This window comes from Triticum dicoccoides, chromosome 1A, assembly GCF_002162155.2.
Source record: "Triticum dicoccoides isolate Atlit2015 ecotype Zavitan chromosome 1A, WEW_v2.0, whole genome shotgun sequence".
Classification (NCBI taxonomy): Eukaryota; Viridiplantae; Streptophyta; class Magnoliopsida; order Poales; family Poaceae; genus Triticum; species Triticum dicoccoides.
The window spans coordinates 588,754,840-588,776,811 of NC_041380.1; the positions used below are offsets into that span (position 1 = coordinate 588,754,840).

The window sequence follows — 21,972 nt, forward strand, 5'->3', positions numbered from 1 at the left end:
CAAGGAGGCTAAACCCTAGAAGCTAGCCTATGGTATGATTGTGGTTCGTCCTACGGACTAAAACCCTCCGGTTTATATAGACACCGGAGAGGGCTAGGGTTACACAGAGTCGGTTACAATGGTAGGAGATCTACATATCTGTATCGCCAAGCTTGCCTTCCACACCAAGGAAAGTCCCTTCCGGACACGGGACGAAGTCTTCAATCTTGTATCTTCATAGTCCAGGAGTCCGGCCGAAGGTATAGTTCGGCTATCCGGACACCCCCTAATCCAGGACTCCCTCAGTAGCCCCTGAACCAGGCTTCAATGATGACGAGTCCGGCGCGCAGATTGTCTTCAGCATTGCAAGGCGGGTTCCTCCTCCAAGTACTTCATAGAAGATTTTGAACACAAAGGTAGTGTCCGGCTCTACAAAATAAGTTTCCACATATTGCCATAGAGAGAATAATATTTACACAAATCTAATCTGCTGACGTATTCCATAGCGTGACATCACACCACGGCCAAGTCTTTATTCGAATCGTTTTACTGTCCCACCTCAGCGCATTTAGCGAGGCGGTTTCCTTGGCACGCCTTGTCAAAGCAGAGATCGTGTCCCCTTATTCCAAGATTCTCATCGATACGGGCGTGGGTAACCCAACCGCGCCATTGATTACGGCGCTTGGGAGATAAGCGAGTTTTACCAGGCTGGTGGGGACGCATAGTCGCGTCCACCCATATAAGGGGATAAGGATCCACCTTTTCATCCACGCCTTCTTCCTCCTTTGCCTATCCATTTCTGCGCACTCGAGCTCCAGCGCCCAAGTCCGCACACCCCACATCAACCTTCTCTAGCCATGTCCGGAGCAGGAGGCAAGTGGATGGTCTCCTCCGTCACGGAGGGACACGTCAAAAAACTGAGGAAGGCCGGATACTTGTCTAACGACATTGCGCACCGGCTTCCCGAAGAGGGGCAGCTCATCCCCACCCCTAGGCCCCATGAGAGGGTGGTGTTCCTCCCCCATTTCCTCCGCGGACTGGGCTTCCCTCTCCACCCATTTGTTCGGGGGCTCATGTTCTACTATGGCCTGGATTTCCACGATCTGGCCCCGAACTTTGTCCTCAACATCTCGGCGTTTATCGTCGTGTGTGAGGCTTTCTTCCGCATCCGCCCCCATTTCGGCTTATGGCTCAAGACTTTCAATGTCAAGCCGAAGGTGGTGCGCGGCACCAAGGCGGAGTGCGGAGGCGCCATGGTGGGCAAGATGCCCAACATCCTATGGCTCGAGGGCTCCTTCGTGGAGTCCCTAAAGGGGTGGCAATCGGGGTGGTTTTACATCACCGAGCCGCGCGACCCTGAATGGGTCGTAGCCCCCGAGTTCCGATCCGGACCCCCTACGCGGCTCGCCTCCTGGAAAGAGACAGGCCTGTCGTGGGGTAAAAAGGAGAGCTGACTGGACTCCAAACATGCGTCCAAACCCTGGTGGACAAGAAGCTCAAACTTGTCAACGTAGTCCGGGTTATGCTCATCCGCCGGATCCTCCCGTGTCAACAACGGGCTTTCAACCTGTAGGAGTTGGACCCGGCGCGGCACCGAACTCTGAGCAGGCTCTTCGACACGATGTACGAAGATGCCTGGAAGGTGCTTTTCAAGGGCGCCGAGGCCCCCGCATCCGCTACCGAGGATCGCGGATTCAGCATGCGGCGTCATGCTCGTGCGGTAAGCTGTTTTTACCTTTTACAGGGTATTAGTCTTTCAGAGTTTGACTCCATGTGGGATATAAGCTCCCTTACCTTTGACAGGATTGGCAGGAGACGTCCGGACAGATCAACTGTCCGGCTCCTTTGCCCGAAGGCCCAGCGGACGCTCGCTTGGCGAAGCTGCCGGTTCCGGCACCCTACGTGGTGTCGGAGAAGAAGGCCAAGAAGAAGGCCACGGGGACTTGAAAGAGTGCCCGACGCCAGGAGGTGTCAGATTCATCATCCGATGACTCCAATGCGCACTCCTCCCATGAAGACGAGGAGGAGGAAGAAGAGACCTCTCCACCTCCAGCGGGGGGAGGGAAGAAAAGGAAGGCCGCCCCAACTGGGGAGGCCGAAGGGTCCAAGAGGGGGAAGACCCCTCCTCTGGACTACTCCACCAACGCCGACGACAGCGAAGAGGAGTGGCCACACAGGGCCAAGCCCCTGGCGAGATCGTAAATATCCGGATACCAGAGTGATTCATAGTATTCCCCCATTGCACAGCTTTTCCTTACGTCGAACATGTCTATGCAGTCCGCCCAAGGCCGGGCTCAACGAGTCGTCGAGCGGCTCCCTAGATTCGTCGGATTTGAATACGCTTCCGGCGGCTACCTCCCCCCACCCTACGGACGATGCCAAGGTGGCGTCCCAACAGGTTCCAAGCCAGGAGGAGGTGGTCCTGGAGGCGCCGCAAGGCGACCTCCCAGACTCCAGGCGTGAAGGGGATAGAACCCCCAAGGGCTCTAAGTCCGGCTTTGAGCCGGACACTGCGCCGGAACCTTCAATGGTTCCGGACTCCGGTAGGCAGCCTCCTTCCAAGAGGAGCAAGCCTACCGAGCCGGTGACCTCCGTCCAACCGGAGGCACCGGACAAGTTGCTGGAGGTGCTAAACGGCGCCTCCATCGACGAGGAGCACCGCACTATTATGAGTGCGGTGATCCAGAAGGTTCAGTCCGCCAAGAGCGGACTGACTGAAGCCTGTGCCAGCCTTCTAACAGGCTTTGAGGTAAGTAAGGAATATGTAAAAATATTACCGCATAGATAGTAGCCCCTGATGCTCTGTTCGGCATTCGGAAAGAAAAGCCGAATAGAGGATCTAATAACATTCGCAGGAGTCTAACAAAAGTAAGTCAATATGCGTATGCAGGCTTCGCTGCTAGCATCTGCCGTACTGACAACGGAGGCGGGCACGCTGAAGCAGAACCTCGAGCGGTCCGAGCAAGAGCTCGGCTTAGCCAAGCAGCAGCTCGAGGAGAAGGAAGGTAAGAAATACCTTATTGAAATATGTGAAAGGTGCAATTGCAAAAAGTGACAGGATTAACGCGGCTATTGTAGGGGCCACAACTGAGGTGGCGACCCTTAAGCAAGCGTTGTCCGAGGCCGAGAAGAGGGTGGCCACGGAGCGCACCGAGCGGGAGAAGCATGAGACGCGGGTTGGCGAGGTGCGGCAAGAGCTCCAGGCTCTCATGAAAAAACATGAGAGTTTGGAGCTTGACTCGAAGACGCGAGAGTCCGAGCTCGCGGCGGCCATTGAAGATGCCAAGTCTGCCAAGGCTGAAGCCCAGAAGGCCCTCCAGGAGGTTGAGGCAATAAAAAAGATAGCGGCGGGTAAGGCATTCTTTATGCAAAGCAAGCACGTAAAAGTGAATAACTTGTTACTTACCCGAATCCGGAGCTCTCCAGGAGCATTCGCGGACTTGCCCCGTAGCGTGTCGGATGGCGCCGCCTTCTACCGAGCCGAGGAGGGAAGCTCGACGGAGAAGGTGTTCTGGTCTCAGTATGCTGAGGTCGAACACCCAGTGCCCTTAAGAGACCAGCTGAAACAGCTGGTCGAGCTCCATAAGGTGGCCGAACAGGCCATGAAGGGCCTCATAGTCCGGCTGTGGCCTGGAGAGACCATGCCTGGGAGCTACTTCGGGCTAGTGAGGCGGCTGGTGGAGGCATGTCCAAGGCTCGAAGTCATCAAGCGCTCTATATGCATCGAGGGTGCCCGTAGGGCGCTTGCCCGTGCGAAGGTGCACTGGGGCAAGCTGGATGCTGAGAAGCTTGTGAAGGACGGGCCACCACCGGGCAAGGAGCATCGCAAGCCCGAGATGTATTATGAGGGCGTTTTGAAGGGTGCCCGCCTTGTGGTGGATGAATGTTCCATGGATGTAATTTTTCAGTAAACTCGCTCGTTTTGTCCTATGCGCTGAAAACTTGTTCATGTGCGCTAAGCAATGCTTTTTGAATTTAAAATATTACCTTCTGTGCGGCCGTTTATCAAATTTGAGAGATGGCAAGTCGTCGGCTTCTGCCCCCATGGCATGAGTGCTGGGGTGTTCGGGATAAACATGAGCATTTTTTTCCCATTCTTGGGTCCTTCGAGGGAGGCGCTCAACACAACGAACAAGGCAATCGGACTATAATGCTTGAACACTCTCACTTAGCCATAGAATTCTATAATTTTAAATTTCGGCGAAGCCCCTAGTGTTCGGAAGACCGAGTTCAGGGCGCTATCCACGCCTAGGCCGGACAAAGCCGACTCCTCGCTCTAAGCGGCATAAGTCTTTAGGGACTCGAAAACCTCTCGAACAGCGACCAGCTCTCGCCTCATCATGACGGTCAGTTTTAGCTTTCTCTACTGAGGTGCTTAGCCCAGCTCAACTGGGCACAATCACAGTAGTTCTCCTAGTGCTATCTTAGCCGATATAACGGAATGTAAGGTACCAAAACATAGGAGCCGGGCAAACCCAACTATTGACCCAAGACATGATTCGGAGCCGATGCATATAATGCTATAAGTTCAGGGTGCCGCACTTGTGAAAGTGTTCGGACTTCTCACACTGTGTTGTCGGGTACTTAAGCCCCTGGCGTATTGGCCGTACCAAAGTGTACGGGTGCAACATATCATTAATGAACATATATTCGTAAAAAAGAGTAATGCAATAATAGACGGAAGCTATGCATTGTTTATTTAAAAAGGCTGCGATCAAAGCAGGCCGATACAAATAGTGCGATAAGCAAAAGATGGGACTATCAAATATGTCCTTTCTAGGGGCGAGCTGCGGAATGTTATGCGAAATAGGTATACTGCTCGTTATAGAGACCACCTTAGAGTTCCATAGTGCGGCGTAGCTTTCTACTCCCCTGGTTGTTGTATCGTTTGTGCGGCAATTGTACTGCCGGACAGGCCTTCCGAAGAGTGGAGTCCTGAAAGTAAGAGAAAATGAAAAAGTCGGCAGCCCCTTGTGCGGTTTAAGCGATGTTTCGGGCGTGCGGTGATTGTGCCCCTCCCCTTTTGCCCATGGTATTTCCAGAGCGTAGTTATGTACGCACAACACTGGTTTCGCAAATTCGCGAGGGCTGGGGTTGGGGCCGCATTGCTACGCTTGCTCGGAACGTGCCCGGCGGTCTTGTTGTGGGTTACTCCGGGCGTGCTTGATGGTGTCCAGACGTTTCATGGCCGGACCGGAGAATTGCCTTGAGAGGCTGCTTTGTACTTCCGCTGCGATAGCCGCCGTATGGTCCTCCGTTCGGAGAGAGCGTTTGGTGTTTCCATTGACCATGATGACTCCTCGAGGGCCTGGCATTTTGAGCTTGAGGTATGCGTAGTGCGGCACCGCATTGAACTTGGCAAATGCGGTTCGCCCGAGCAGTGCGTGATAGCCACTGCGGAACGGAACTATGTTGAAGATTAACTCCTCGCTTCGGAAATTATCCGGAGATCCGAAGACCACTTCAAGTGTAACTGAGCCTGTACAATTGGCCTCTACACCTGGTATGATGCCTTTAAAGATCGTTTTAGTGGGTATAATCCTCGAGGGATCGATGCCCATTTTCTGCACTGTATCCTGGTAAAGCAGGTTCAGGCTGCTGCCGCCGTCCATAAGGACTCTAGTGAGGTGAAATCCGTCAATAATTGGGTCTAGAACCAATGCGGCGAATCCGCCATGACGGGTGCTAGTAGGGTGGTCCCTTCGATCAAAAGTGATCGGGCAGGAAGACCATGGGTTGAACTTTGAGGTGACTGGCTCCATCACGTATACGTCCCTTAGCGCACGCTTCCGCTCCCTCTTGGGGACGTGGGTTGCGTATATCATGTTCACCGTCCGCACTTGTGGGGGAAAACCTTTCTGTCCACTGTTGTTCAGCGGCCGGGGCTCCTCCTCGTCATCGCTATGCAGCCCCTTGTCTCTGCTTTTGGCATTTAACTTGCCTGCCTGCTTGAACACCCAACAATCCCTGTTGGTGTGATTGGCTGGTTTTTCGGGGGTGCCATGTATCTGGCATGAGCGGTCGAGTATTCGGTCCAAAATGGACGGGCCCGGAGTATTTCTTTTGAATGGCTTTTTCCACTGACTGGGTTTAGAGCCTCTGAATCCGGCATTAACTGATGTATCCTCAGCATTGCCGTCGTTAATGCGGCGCTTTTACTTGTTGCGACACGGCCTGCCACTGCTGTCCTTGGTATCCGAATTACCAGGGCTCTTGGTCATGTTATTGCTGCGAGCTAGCCAGCTGTCTTCTCCCGCGCAAAAGCGGGTCATAAGTGGCGTGAGGGCTGCCATAGATTTCGGCTTTTCCTGTCCTAGGTGTCGTGCAAGCCACTCGTCGCGGATGCTATGCTTGAAGGCTGCTAGGGCCTCTGCGTCCGGACAGTCGACGATTTGATTTTTCTTGTTTAGGAACCATGTCCAGAATTGTCTGGCCGATTCCTCTGGCTGCTGAATTATGTGGCTAAGGTCATCGGCGTCTGGTGGTCAAACATAAGTGCCCTGGAAATTGTTGAGGAATGCGGCTTCCAGGTCCTCACAACAACCAATTGATTCTGCTGGCAAGCTATTAAGCCAATGCCGAGTTGGTCCTTTAAGCTTGAGTGGGAGGTATTTGATGGTGTGTAGGTCATCACCGCGGGCCATGTGGATATGAAGGAGATAGTCTTCGATCCATACCGCAGGATCTGTTGTGCCATCATATGATTCGATGTTCATGGGTTTGAAACCCTCAGGGATTTGATGATCCATTACTTCATCTGTGAAGCATAGTGGGTGTGCGGCGTCTCTATATTGGGCTATATCACGACGCAGCTCAAACGAGCTTTGTCTACTGTGTTCGGCCCGATCGGATTGACTATATCCGGAGTGACGATTACCGTCTCGTGCGGTAGGGTGCCCACGCGATCTGTAGATCTATCTTGTTTGCCTTGCCTTGTCCTCCAATATATCTCGCAGGTCTGACGCATTTTCCCGTGCCTTGGTATTTTTTGAGCGGCGCCGGGGTGCGGCTTGAGTGGAGGGCCAAGAGGCCTCTCTGTCGCGGCCACGGGGTGGCCGGTCGGCCGCATCATGCGCTGGTGATGTAGGTTTAGGTGCTTCCTCGGGGTAGCAACCTGCGCTTTGGGTAGCTCTTGGAGGGGCGTTTGAGTTCATACTCTTCGGCCACAAGGACTTCAGTCCATCTGTCAGCTAGCAAATCTTGATCAGCTCTAAGTTGTTGCTGTTTTTTCTTGAGGCTGCTCGCTGTGGCCATAAGCCTGCGTTTGAAACGCTCTTGTTCGACGGGATCCTCTGGCACGACAAATTCATCGTCGTCGAGGCTTGCCTCGTCTTTGAAGGGAGGTATATAGTTATCGTCCTCGACGTCTCTGTCTGCCGCTCTCTCATGAGGGCTGGCTTCTCCATCCTCCTGTGCTGAATTTTGCTGGAGGTGGTTGTCTTCGGCACTGTCCGGGGTGTTATTATCTCCCGTGTCGGAATCACCGTTTTTGCTTTGGCGGGATTTAGAGCGGCGCCGCTGACGCCGACGCTTAGGCTGCTTCTTGGAGGGGTCATCCTCCGTTGTTCCATCTCCATTGCCTTCTTTTGGGGTGTCCACCATGTATATATCATACGACGAGGTGGCTTTCCAGTGCCCTATAGGCACTGGTTCTTGATCGTCTCCTGCATCGGCGTCCATACCGTCGATGTCTTCGGAGTCGAAGTCGAGCATGTCGGTTAAATCATCGACAGTGGCTACGAAGTGGGTGGTGGGTGGGCTTTGAATTTATTCATCATCCGCATCCCAACCTTGCTGACCATAGTCCGGCCAGGGCTCTCCTGATAAAGAGATAGACTTTAGTGAATTCAGAATATCACCGAAGGGCGAGTGCTGAAAGATGTCCGCGACGGTGAACTCCATGATCGGCGCCCAATCGGGTTCGATCGGTAGGGGCACGGAGGGCTCGGAGTCTGGAGAGGAGTCCAGCTCCTTGGAGTCACGGGCTTCACAGAGAATAGGGTTGGTGTTCGGCTCGATCACCGTAAAGATTGCAGCCCCCGAGGCGGTGTCCAACCACCCATCCTCGATTGGCGTAGTTGGTTCCGAATTAAGGGTCGGAGCTCATGCGGGTGCGGCCTCCAGGGCACTGTTTGGCGGTAGAGCTAGATCATGCCCATCGTGACAGTGCGGTGCGCTCGGCTGCGGCTCGAATCCGTCGAAGATCAAGTCTCCGCGGAGGTCCGTTGTGTAGTTTAAACTTCCAAATCTGACCTGACGGCCAGGGGCGTAGCTTTCGATTTGCTCCAGATGGCGAAGCGAATTGGCCCGCAGTGCAAAGCCGCCAAATACGAAGATCTGTCCGGGAAGAAAAGTCTCACCCTGGATCGCATCGTCGTTGATGATCGGAGGAGCCATCGGGCCTAAAAGTGACGACACAGAGGAACTCTCAATGAAAGCACCAATGTCGGTGTCAAAACCAGCGGATCTCGGGTAGGGGGACCCGAACTGTGCGTCCAGGCGGATGGTAACAGGAGGCAGGGGACACAATGTTTTACCCAGGTTCGGGCACTCTTAATGGAGGTAAAACCCTACGTCCTGCTTGATTAATATTGATGATATGGGTAGTACAAGAGTAGATCTACCACGAGATCAAGGAGGCTAAAAATAAACCCTAGAAGCTAGCCTATGGTATGATTATGGTTCGTCCTACGGACTAAAACCCTCCGGTTTATATAGACACCGGAAAGGGCTAGGGTTACACAGAGTCGATTACAATGGTAGGAGATCTACATATCCGTATCGCCAAGCTTGCCTTCCACGCCAAGGAAATTCCCTTTCGAACACGGGACGATGTCTTCAATCTTGTATCTTCATAGTGCAGGAGTCCGGCCGAAGGTATAGTCCGGCTATCCGGACACCCCCTAATCCAGGACTCCCTCAATGGCACTCGGGCCCTAGTGACAAGCATTAAGCATAGCAAAGTCATAGCAACATCAATCTCAGAACATAATGGATACTAGGGATCAAACCCTAACAAAACTAACTCGATTACATGGTGAATCTCATCCAACCCATCACCGTCCAGCAAGCCTACGATGGAATTACTCACGCACGGCGGTGAGCATCATGAAATTGGTGATGGAGGATGGTTGATGATGATGACGACGACGAATCCCCCTCTCCGGAGCCCCGAACGGACTCCAAATCAGCCCTCCCAAGAGGTTTTAGGGCTTGGCGGCGGCTCCATATCGTAAAACGTGATGATTTCTTCTCCTTCATTTTTTATCCCCGAAAGCAGTTATACAGAGTTGGAGTTGGAGTCGGAAGGTCTCCAGGGGGCCCATGAGGTAGGGGCGCGCCCTAGGGGGGCGCCCCCCACCCTCGTGAGAAGGGTGTGGGCCCCCTGGTCTTCATCTTTGGCGAGTATTTTTTATTATTTATTGTAAGATATTTCGTGGAGTTTCAGGTCATTTTGAGAACTTTTGTTTTCTGCACATAAAACAACATCATGGCAATTCTGCTGAAAACAGCGTCAGTCCAGGTTAGTTCCATTCAAATCATACAAGTTAGAGTCCAAAACAAGGGCAAAAGTGTTTGGAAAAGTAGATACGTTGGAGACGTATCAACTTCCCCAAGCTTAAACCCTTGCTTGTCCTCAAGCAATTGAGTTGACAAACTGAAAGAAATAATGAAAAACTTTTACAAACTCTGTTTGCTCTTGTTGTTATAAATATGTCAAGCTAGCATTCAAGTTTTCAGCAAAGATTATAACTAACCATATTTGCAATAATTCTCAGGTCTCATGTTTACTCATATCAATAGCATAATCAACTAGCGAGCCATAATAATAAATCTCAGATGACAACACTTTCTCAAAACAATCATAATATGATATAACAAGATGGTATCTCGCTAGCCCTTTCTGAGACCGCAAAACATAAATGCAGAGCGCCTTTAAAGATCAAGGATTGACTAGACATTGTAATTCATGGTAAAAAAGATCCAATCATAGTCACACCCAATATAAATTAACAGTAATGAATGCAAATGACAGCGGTGCTCTCCAACTGGTGCTTTTTAATAAGAGGGTGATGACTCAACATAAAAGTAAATAGATGGGCCCCTCCCAGAGGGAAGCAGGGATTTGTAGAGGTGCCAGAGCTCGGTTTTGAAATAGAGGTGAATAATATTTTGAGCGGTATACTTTCATTGTCAACATAACAACCAAGAGATGGCGATATCTTCCATGCTACACACATTATAGGCGGTTCCCAAATAGAATGGTAAAGTTTATACTCCCCCTCCACCAACAAACATCAATCCATGGCTTGCTCGAAACAACGAGTGCCTCCAACATACATCAGGTCCCAGGGGGAGTTTTGTTTGCAATTATTTTGATTTAGTTTGCATAAAGCATGGGACTGGGCATCCCGGTGACCAGCCCTTTATCTCATGAGTGAGGAGCGGAGTCCACTCCTCTTGAGAATAACCCACCTAACATGAAAGATACAGACAACCCTAGTTGATACATGAGCTATTCGAGCATACAAAACAGGATATTTATTTGAAGGTTTAGCGTTTGGCAAATACAAATTTACTTGGAACGGCAGGTAGATACCGCATATAGGAAGATATAGTGGACTCATGTGGAATAACTTTGGGGTTTAAGGGATTTGGATGCACAAGCAGTATTCCCGCTTAGTACAGGTGAAGGCTAGCAAAAGACTGGGAAGCGACCAACTAGAGAGCGACAACAACCATGTACATGCATTAAAATTAATAAACATTGGATGCAAGCATGAGTAGGATATAGTCCACCATGAACATAAATATCGTGAAGGCTATGTTGATTTGTTTCAACTACATGCGTGAACATGTACCAAGTCAAGTCACTTAAATCATTCAGAGGAGCATACCACCCTTTCATACCACATCATAACCATTTTAATAGCATGTTGGCATGCAAGGTAAACCATTATAACTCATAGCTAATCAAGCATGGCATAAGCAACTATGATCTCTAATTGTCATTGCAAACATGTTTATTCATAACAAGCTGAATCAAGAACGATGAACTCATCATATTTACAAAAACAAAAGAGCTCGAGTTCGTACCAGCTTTTCTCATCTCCGTCAGTCCATCGTATATCATCATAACTGCCTTTCACTTGCACGACCGAACGATGTGAATAATAATAAGAGTGCACGTGCATTGGACTAAGCTGGAATCTGCGAGCATTCAATAAACAGGAGAAGACAAAGCAATATGGGATCTTGGTTAAATCAACAATAAAGCATATAAGAGCCACTTCAACAATTTAATCATGGTCTTCTCCTACTGACCCCCAAAGAAAAGAAAAGAAATAAAATTATTTACACAGGAAAGCTCCCAACAAGCAAAAGAAGAACGGGAAATATTTTTGGGTTTTCTTTTTAGTTACTACTACAAGCATGGAAAGTGAATTAATTAAAAGCTACAACTATTTTTTTTGGTGTTCTTAAGGTTTATTAAACACACAAGAAGAAAGCATAAAAGGAAATAAATTAGCATGGATGACACACTGAAAAAGTATGAGCACCAACATCTAGCAATGAGTGTGTGAACATAAATGTAATATCGGTGGGAAATACGTACTCCCCCAAGCTTAGGCTTTTGGCTTAAGTTGGTGTATGGCCACGGCTGGCCTGGCTGATATTCATAATAATAGTTGTTGGGGTCGTACTGTGATGCAGCAGCTATCGCCTCCTGAGCTACAGCGTGGCGACGAGCGTCCTCCGCTCTCCTCTCGTACTCATCTGCCTCCTCTTTGGTAATAGTATATCCTCCTTTGTTGCCTGATAATCAAAGAAAGCAGCAACAGGGAGAGTAATATGGACAGCATGGCGTCTGTTAAAGATTAGTCGATACTGGAGAGGTGATTCGTTCCTCTCGACAAAATGGTGGGAAACCACAGAATCAAAATCTAAATAAGCAGGAGGCAACTCCATGTCTCCTTCACGAACGTCTATCTCAAGAAATTTAGCTAAGCGGGTTGCATAAATTCCTCCAAAGAAATCTCCATTATGTCTATTATGATGCAACCTACGAGCTACAATGGCTCCCATATGATAAGATTGGTCTCCTGACACAGCACTCCTGAGAATGCTAAGGTCAGGGACACACATGTGACATGCTTCATCCTTAGCATTTATGCACCTACCTATAAAGAGAGCAAAATAATGTATAGTAGGAAAGTGAATGCTCCCTATGGTAGCTTGCGTTATATCTCTAGATTCCCCTACAGTTATACTAGCAAGAAAGTTTTTAAATTCAGATTTAGGGGGATCCCTAACACTACCCCATTGTGGAAGTTTGCAAGAAGAAGTGAAATCCTCTAAGTCCATGGTAAAAGATTTTTCATAAAGATCAAACATGACTGAAGGAGAATTACGCGAAGATGAATACTTAAACCTCCTCACAAAAGAGCTTGTGAGCTCATGCTACTGGGGGCATTTGTCTGCCTCAAAGTCCTCAAGATCGGCATTACGCAAATATGCGTTAAATTCTTCTTTAATTCCCGCTCGATCCATAAAATTTTCAGAAGGCCACTCACAAGGACGCACTGGAGCGTCTCTTGGTGGCTCTTCGTCAGCATCACGCATAGCAAGCCTGGGTCCTTGCTTCTTTGAAGAACCACCTTGGAACATTTTCCTAAACATATTTCTTCCTCTAAAAAATTCTGAATTTTTTTAGTAACTTCAAAATAAAAGTAAACCAAACTCAATAATATTGATAGCAACTACTCCTACAAGTGCCTAGAGCCTATATCATGCATCAAAACTACTTTTGACCATATAAATTTGACATGCAAGCTCAAGAACAGGGTCACCTAAGCAGCAAAAATTTGCAATGAATAAAGCACTAGAACAAAAACTAATTGGACCAATGGAGGAGTCACATACCAAGGAACAATCTCCCCAAGCAGTTTTGGGAGAGGTGCTTTAAGCAAGGAGATCGAAAATGGCAGCAAAGAGGGCTGGAACTCATGCTTGAGTTGGTTTTTCGTGTTTGTGGTAAGAAGATGAAGTGTGTGGGTGCAGAAATAAGTGGAGGAGGGCCACCGTGGGCCCACGAGGTAGGGGGCGCGCCCTAGGGGGGTGGGCGCGCCCTCCACCCTCGTGGCAAGGTGGTTGGCCCCCTGGTGTGTTCTTTGTTCCATAAATCCTCAAATATTCTATAAAAAATTATATTTAATTTTCAGGGCATTTGGAGAACTTTTATTTTCGAGGTATTTTTATATTGCACGGATAATCAGATAACAGACAGAAAATTATTTATTTTTACTTTATTTAAACTAAATAACAGAAAGTAAAAGTGAGGGTACAGAAGGTTGTGCTTCTAGTTTCATCCATCTCATGCTCATCAAAAGGAATCCACTAACAAGGTTGATCAAGTCTTGTTAACAAACTCATTCCAATTAACATGAAACCGGAGAAATTTCGAATAACACTAGGTTACCTCAACGGGGATATGCACATCCCCAATAATAAGTATATCATATTTATTCTTGACAGTAGGAAGAGGAAATTCAAAACCTCCAAATATAATCAATGGAATTTTTCCGATAGAATTGATACTATGAACTTGAGGTTGTTTCCTCGGAAAGTGTACCGTATGCTCATTACCATTAACATGAAAAGTGACATTGCCTTTGTTGCAATCAATAACAGCCCCTGCGGTGTTGAGAAAAGGACTTCCAAGAATAATAGACATACTATCGTCCTCGGGAATATCAAGAATAACGAAGTCCGTTAAAATAGTAACGTTTGCAACCACAATAGGCACATCCTCACAAATACCGACAGGTATAGCAGTTGATTTATCAGCCATTTGCAAAGATATTTCAGTAGATGTCAACTTATTCAAGTCAAGTCTACGATATAAAGAGAGAAGAATAACACTAACACCGGCTCCAAGATCACATAAAGTAGTTTTAACATAGTTTCCTTTAATGGAGCATGGTATAGTAGGTACTCCTGGATCTCCAAGTTTCTTTGGTATTCCACCCTTAAATGTATAATTAGCAAGCATGATGGAAATTTCAGCTTCCGGTATCTTTCTCTTATTTGTAATAATATCTTTCATGTACTTAGCATAAGGATTTGTTTTGAGTATATCAGTTAACCGCATACATAAAAAGATAGGTCTAATCATTTCAGGAAAGCGCTCAAAATCCTCATCATCCTTTTTCTTGGATGGTTTGGGAGGAAAAGGCATGGTTTTCTGAACCCAAGGCTCTCTTTCTTTACCATGTTTCCTAGCAACAAAATCTTTCTTATCATAACGTTGATTCTTTGATTGTGGGTTATCAAGATCAACAACAGGTTCAATCTCTACATCATTATCATTACTAGGTTGAGCATCATTATGAACATCATCATTAACATTTTCATTAGGTTCATGTTCATTGCCAGATTGAGTTTCAGCATCAGAAATAGAAATATCATTTGTATTATCAGGTGGTTCAGCAATAGGTTCACTAGAAGTTTGTACAGTTCTATCATTTTTCTTTTTCTTCTTTTTAGAAGAACTAGATGCATCAATTTTATTTCTCTGATAATCTTGTTCAATTCTCTTAGGGTGGCCTTCAGGATACAAAGGTTCCTGAGTCATTCTACCAGTTCTAGTAGCCACTTTAACAGCATAATCATTTTTCTTACTATTCATCTCATTGAGCAATTCCTTTTGAGCTTTAAGTACTTGTTCTACTTGAGTGGTAACCATAGAAGCATGTTTGCTAACAAATTTAAGTTCACCTCTAATATTAGCCATATAATCACCTAAATATTTGATCATATCAGCATCTTGTTTTAATTGTCTACCAAAATAAGCATTGAAGTCTTCTTGTTTAAACATAAATTATCAAACTCATCCAAGCATTGACTAGCAATTTTAGCAGGAGGGATTTCAGCTTTATCATATCTATTGAGAGAATTTACCTTTACTACCTGTGTCGGGTTATCGGGGTCTGGAGGTTCTTCAATAAATAAAGGATTAAGATCATATGTTTCTTCGACATGCGGTAAATTAAGACCATGTATTTCTGTAATAGGAGGTAAATTCTTAACATCTTCAGCTTTAATACCTTTTTCTTTCATAGATTTCTTTGCCTTTTGCATATCTTCGGGACTGAGAAATAGAATACCTCTCTTTTTCGGAGCTGGTTTAGGAATAGGATCGTTAATTGAAGCAGGAGCTGGCTCAGGAGGTTCCCGATTATTTTCATTTGTCAACATATTATTCAATAAGATTTCAGCTTCATCCGGTGTTCTTTCCCTGAAAAGAGAACCAACACAACTATCCAGGTAATCTCTGGAAGCATCGGTTAGTCCATTATAAAAGATATCAAGTATTTCATTTTCTTAAGAGGATGATCAGGCAAAGCATTAAGTAACTTGAGAAGCCTCCCCCAAGCTTGTGGGAGACTCTCTTCTTTAATTTGCACAAAGTTGTATATTTCCTTTAAAGCAGCTTGTTTCTTATAAGCAGGGAAATATTTAGCAGAGAAGTAATAAATCATATCCTGGGGACTACACATGTCCTGGATAAATGGCGGAGCTCCGGGTTGGAATCGACTCATATTTCCACTCACGAACGCAAACCATCTCACCTGATGGCAATTGTTGTATATGGCGCTGGAAATTGCCAATAATGATCACTTTGATGCTTGCAGTTGTAGAATACAGAAAACTTGGCTTTTGCATGCAATAAGGTGCACTCGTCGTCTGAGCTTTGGGTTTAAACCGACAACCTCGACCTTGTGCTGCCCACTCACACCTGCGAACCATCTCACATGATGGCAATTGTTGTTTATGAAGGATAACTATGTTATATATTCTTTACTCAAAATATTCTTACGAATGAATATTGCGCATAAATATCTTATACACTAGTGGATACAAGTGTTTGTACTACATATACAACAATTATATCCTTGGAAGTAAGAACACTTCTATAAACTACATGGATAATTTTTGAAAATGTTACATTTTTAAATAATATCTATGAATTATAATTGTATTTGTATAATTTAAAATTTTGTTCATTTGAAAATCTGCAGTATGGGCAACTATGCTCATAATTATTTCTTAGACAATGGTTTTTATTTATTTAAAAAAAATATTACTCCCTCCTATCCAAATAAGTGTCGTAGGGATCAGAGGGAGTAATATTTTTTTGGCAAGCACACAAACTTTATTCATATATGTGAACTCTTTTGAAAACTACATAAGCATTTTCTAAAAGCATGAACAGCTTTATATACTACATTGTTTTTAGATGCGAACATTTTTAAAATTATATGTACATTTACATAAATATGTAAAAGCTATTTAAATTACTATCATATTTGTATTAAAGAGTGAAAAGTTTTAAAATTATACAAACATTTTATAATTTATAAAATATTGTTTTAGTTACGTGGGTAATTTTACTAAATAATATGTGAATATTTTTATGATCAAGAATCAATCTTAATTTGTTGCAAGGGCCATGCATGGAGCATAGCTAAGAAAGCACAATGCAAGGAACAATATGTCTAAATCTGTTAAATCTCTCGAGAAGACTACTGTCGCGATGACCACATTGACAATTCAATTTTACGATATGTGGCATATCTTTTCCATTCCGGAAGCTGAGCATCTCCAGCCGCGCTCTCAACAGGCTTCATCAAGCCACTTTTTCGGTGCCGGCGTCAAAAAAACCCCACAGTCGTGCCTCCAGGACGACGAAAAGCGCCGGTTCGGCCCTTTTTTCCGCCCGGCGGTCACAGGCCGAACCCAGCGCACTGGGGGGCGGTCGGGGGCTCCGACGCAAGGGAAAAGCGCGGCTGGCCCACACCGTCAGGTGAAAAGTCAAGATTTTCTTCCCCGACTCGCCTCCCACCCCCCGTGCCCTCGGCCGCCACTGGCTATATCCCGGCGCCGCCCGCCGCCCTTCACCGCTAGATAGCCATTCCCCGCCGGAAAAATAGCATAGGTTCGCCGCGGCAGCCCTTCCAACATCAGCTGGGCGTTTCCGGCCGCCGGAAAAATTGAACTATTTGTTGTTGTACTATTTTGTTAAACAATTTGATTTTTCTGTGATGAAATATGTGATAAAAAAATATTTATGTTCATAATTCAACGACGAGCCACGGCGACCACGCCGAATATGGGCCTATTCCCATCCATATGGGCCCTTTATTCGCCGCAAATGGACTGAAAAGTGAGCCAATATCAGCGCCTAGGAGCGACGACTGGGCGTAAAACCGCCCTCAGCGCCCGTTGTATCGCCGTCGCGCCCCGGAGGACGGTTTTCATGCATCCTGGGGGGCCAACGGCTGAAGATGCTCTTATACCGCTTTCATGGCCAACACTTATTAAGCGCATATAGCGCCGGTTACAGGAAAACCCGTAAACACAGCACACCCCGCATTCCCCTGTGCTAGATTTGTTGGGCCCGACCATGTAGACAGGTTCTTTTTTCTTTTTTTGAGGATCTTGTAGACAGGTTCCTGTGAAGCTCTCCCACTGGTAAAACTGCCGTTTTTTTTGTTTCTGTTTTTTTTTCTTTTTTTTCTTTTTATTTTTCGAAATGAATGAACTTTTTCAAATTCCCTGAAATCTTTCGAAAATTTTGAATTTTTTTGAAACTAAAAATAGTTTCTAGAAATCATGAACTTTTTCAAATTCATAAAACCTTATTGATTTTGCAAACCTTTTTAAAATTTGATACAATTTCCAAATTCATGCACCTTTGTTAAATTCATGAATTTTTTTCGTATTACCACGTTTTCTCAAAATCACGATTTGTTTTAAATATTTGATTTTTTTTCTCAAACTCTTGAACTTTTTTTTTCATTTTTGCTATCTTTTTTGAATTTACGAACATTTTTAAATTCCATGAATTTTTTTCAAAGTTTTTATGAACTCTTTCATGGTCACAATTTCTAAAAAGTTAATGGTCGACGACCATGGTCAATTGTTACCGATCAATGTTCAAAGTCAATGTTAGCCATCTGAGAAATCCTCAAAAACGCTTGCTGGTCATGGTGCATATACCTCACTCATGGGCGCCAACAGCCTAAACGGGCGCTATAAGAATCAATTAGGAGATCTCGCTTTCGTGATATCTTCTTTAATGAAGGACAATGCTCTTGGTAAAGGCCGATAGTAAATCCACCCACACTTGGGCCTTTAAAGGGTCCATATCAAATAGCACTTTTCTCCACTTTCAACATATTTGAAAAATCTCGCCTTTGCCATGTGCCATGGCTACGTTGAGATTATGTTCAATTCATACAATTCCAAAGAATATGGGAACATAGAAAAATGATTATAGTATTGTGTTCACTTGAATCTTATGAGATTGTGGTGGCACCCTTTTAGTTAGGAATTTTATAAGAAATTTTGATGATTATATCCCTTAGAAGTTTTTTTCTACATGAATTGTTTTGCCCGTAGAACCAAAAAACCATATGATTTTTTTCATATAGTTTAGTGTGTGTGCGGTTCTAAATGAAAAACTTCCCTTCTATCTGCCCGGGAAGAAAAATGCGTTTTGTGCCTATTACAACAATGACATACATCTACTTTTTCACCAAAGTTCTTGTGTTTTGCTCGTGGCGCATCCAAACAACTTCTATAATAGATTCTCGTGCTTTTTAGTTTCTATGTGATTCAGCGTACTACCATGATATCACAATCCCGTGTTTTTGTAATCTACTCCCTCCGTTTCAAATTACTCGTCGTGGGAAGAAGTTCTGGTGTCTCCTTTTCGCAAAAAAAGAAGAAGAAGAAGTTCTAGTGTCTCCAATCATCAGGAATTCATATGAAAGTCCTTCGATCCGAAGAGGCCCCTAGAAATCAACCGGGGTCACCTGCTCGTGACGCCAAACACGGCATTTTCAGCAAAGCGTGGCAGTTTGCCCAAATTTTGTGCGAAAGTGTGTGTTCGAACTTAGCCAGGGATTCGATGCAAAAAAAAAAAAAAAACTTAGCCAGGGATTGCTATTTTTCGTTTGTTGATGAAAAGCATCCCGAGGAGGAGCACGCCGCAGTGCATCCCGAAAAGGCGTCGCTGAGGGCAGCGTGCTCGCCAAGTCGCGGCTCAGGGTCACCGACAGCTGTCCAGGGCAGGGCAGAAACCCACCGCGCGCACCCTGGTTCCGGAGACTGACGGCCGGGACCCACCGGATCTTCTCGACCCTCGCGCCGCGTGCCGCGACGGTTATACACAGTGGCCAGGACGGCACCCACTCCACACCCGGTGACGTCCTCCTCCGCCTGCCCCCCTCTCTCTCTCCACCCTCCACGCGGCCCAAATCCGCACCGGTCCGCCCCAAATCCGGCGCCGCCACATCCCTCCTCCGGCGGCACGCACGCAGGCGGCGCTGCTCGACCGACTCGCAGGTGCAGTTCCATCGATCGATCCTCCCGCACCGCTGCTTGGATCACTATCTCGCTCGATTAATTGTTTCAGTCGCGCTTGATCAGTCAGAGGTTTCCATCCGTCGTTTTGGGGGGCGCATTGCGAGCAGTGCCGGTGTTCCCCGCTCGTCGCCGTGTCTCTGTTGATGGATTTTTTTTTTGGTTCGTCGTCACCGTGAATGGGGCGTCGCTGTGTTTGTTGCTGTCGTCGCCATGATTGCGATCGAGTTCCTTTTGATTTCTGAAACAGCGGGTGCAATGCTGGGTGGTTTAATTTGTCCCGTGCTCGATCGTGGGCGCCTACTACGGATGCCAGCGGCAGTTCCTCTGCTGCAGAGATTTATGTTTTTACGGGATTTTTCTTCTAATATTTCTGACATTCCGATTCGTTTGGCTTCGCTGCAGGTTGTTCACGGGTGGGAGCCGCCGCCATGCAGGAAGCTCCCCTCGCTCCGGCCCACCCCGTCGCCTTCGGGCTCTTCGTCTACGGCGGCTACACCCCCTTCGTCCCGTGTCCCAGCCCGTCGCCTCTCGGCATCCCCTTCGTCCCGTGCCCCAGCCCGTCGCCGCTCGGCATCCCCGTCGTCCCGTGCCCCAGCCCGTCGCCGCTCGGCACCCCCTTCGTCCCGTGCGCCAGCCCGTCGCCGCGCGGCACTCCCTTCGTCCCGTGCGCCAGCCCGTCGCCGCGCGGCAGCCCCTTCACGCCGAGCCCCACGCTTCCGCCGCGCGCCCCCTTCACGCCGAGCCCCAGCACCTCGTCGCGCGGCTCCCCGTTCACCCCGAGCCCCAGGACGCACCTGAGCGGCACCCCCTGGTCCTCCTCCACCTCCGGCTCCCGCGTCGACGATGCGGCGGCCACGGAGCACCGCCTGCATCTCGCCCGCCTCGCGCTCCAGTGCCAGGACGCCACCAACCGCTACGAGCTCTGCCTCCGCCACCTCGCCGACGCCGCGCGCGAGGCCGCCGCGCTCCGCCTCGAGAACTCCGAGCTCCGCGTCGTCAACAACGACCTCGCCGGCCGCTTCGCCATGCTCGGCGGCAACCAGGCCTCCGCCGTCGCGCTGGCCGGGCAGCTCCGCGGGCTGCACCTCGGGCAGATGCAGGTGCCGGTGCCGGTGCAGGCCATGGCGTCTCCACCGGTGCTGCCCATGCCCATGGCGGGCCCCGCCTCCCCGGCCGAGAAGCACGCGGTGATGCCCAAGAGCATCTCCATCCGCTCGACGGGCTACCTGAAGATGGCCAGGCGCGGCGGCAAGGGAAAGCATCGCGTCACCAAGCCGATGGACGCCGGCTCGGTGAGACCATCGAATCCCAACCCCTCCACTCGTTCGACTGAATTCCGCGCTTCTGTGCCATGCCGCTCACCTGTTCGACGATTTGCTGGTGTCTGTGCAATGCGAGCAGCAGCGCGTGTTCGTGGGCGTGGACGTGGACGGCGGCAAGGCGGAGGAGCACCAGGGCGGCAGCAGCGGCGGGGACAGGCGCGGCCAGGTGGTCAAGTCCGCCAGCGGGCTGGAGTTCGAGGCGTACAGCCAGGGCATGTACAAGACGGAGCTGTGCAACAAGTGGGAGGAGAGCGGGGCGTGCCTGTACGCCGACCAGTGCCAGTTCGCGCACGGCATCGCCGAGCTCCGCCCCATCATCCGCCACCCGCGCTACAAGACCCAGGTCTGCCGCATGGTCATCGGCGGCGGCCTCTGCCCCTACAGCTACCGCTGCCACTTCCGCCACTCCATCACCCCTGCCGACTACTTCCCCCTTCTCCACCCCTGATCGCTACACATGGCACTGCTCCATCGCCGACGGCCACTCACTCTGCTCGCTTCACTCCCTCACTCCTTCCTCGGTTCCTCCCTTTCGTAAACTATATATGCCACATTAGAAAACAAACCAAGAACTCGAAAATGGGAGGCCTAAATAAGGCAAATTTTGATTTAGATGCACAGAGCAAACGCCACTTCATTAGAGTTGGCACATGCAGGGCAAAAATGTGAATAGAGCTATTTAAGCTGCTTTTTTGTTACATGGGGATTGATCTGGAATTCTTGATCATCAGAGAGGTGGATTTTTATATGTTGGGGGCGTTCTTTCTTACATGGTTTGTTATATTTGCCATTGGTTACAGTTACATGATCTTTGTTCCTTAATCATGTTTTGAGAGGAAATTATCAGCGTAGCGACGTAACTAAATCTCAATTCGTGTTATTTTTGTTCTGTCTTGTGGCAGGAAGATCAGGCTACTTCAGACTTCAGTTGCATTGTTTTTTTGGACAATTGAAGTAATTTTATAGGAGCATGTCAAGTATAGATGTTAATTATATGACTTGCATATTGTTTATATTGCTCTGTTTTCTCCTGATCTTTAAGATTGATGTTCTAGTTCCTAAATGTACTTTGTCAGTTTAGGACTGCACTGGTTGGGTTTATAAGGAAGATGACGGACAATTATGCTTGAGAGTGTCTATTCCATAAACGGTGAGCAAGATCATCTTCCACACCCAGCCTAAAAAACACATCCGTTTGTCAAAAAATGCTCCATCAGCTAATCCGAACCTATATGGA

General features: G+C 47.7%; 1 protein-coding gene across 1 annotated transcript; it reads left to right on the top strand.

The window, feature by feature from the left end:
• Window positions 1-19,841: 19,841 nt before the first annotated feature.
• On the top strand, window positions 19,842-21,698 carry LOC119356376 (zinc finger CCCH domain-containing protein 39-like). The gene is made up of 2 exons (XM_037623329.1): window positions 19,842-20,705; window positions 20,815-21,698. Exons 1-2 carry the CDS (start codon window positions 19,842-19,844, stop codon window positions 21,181-21,183), a joined length of 1,233 nt encoding a protein of 410 aa, XP_037479226.1. The 3' UTR covers window positions 21,184-21,698.
• The last annotated feature ends 274 nt before the right edge of the window (window positions 21,699-21,972 follow it).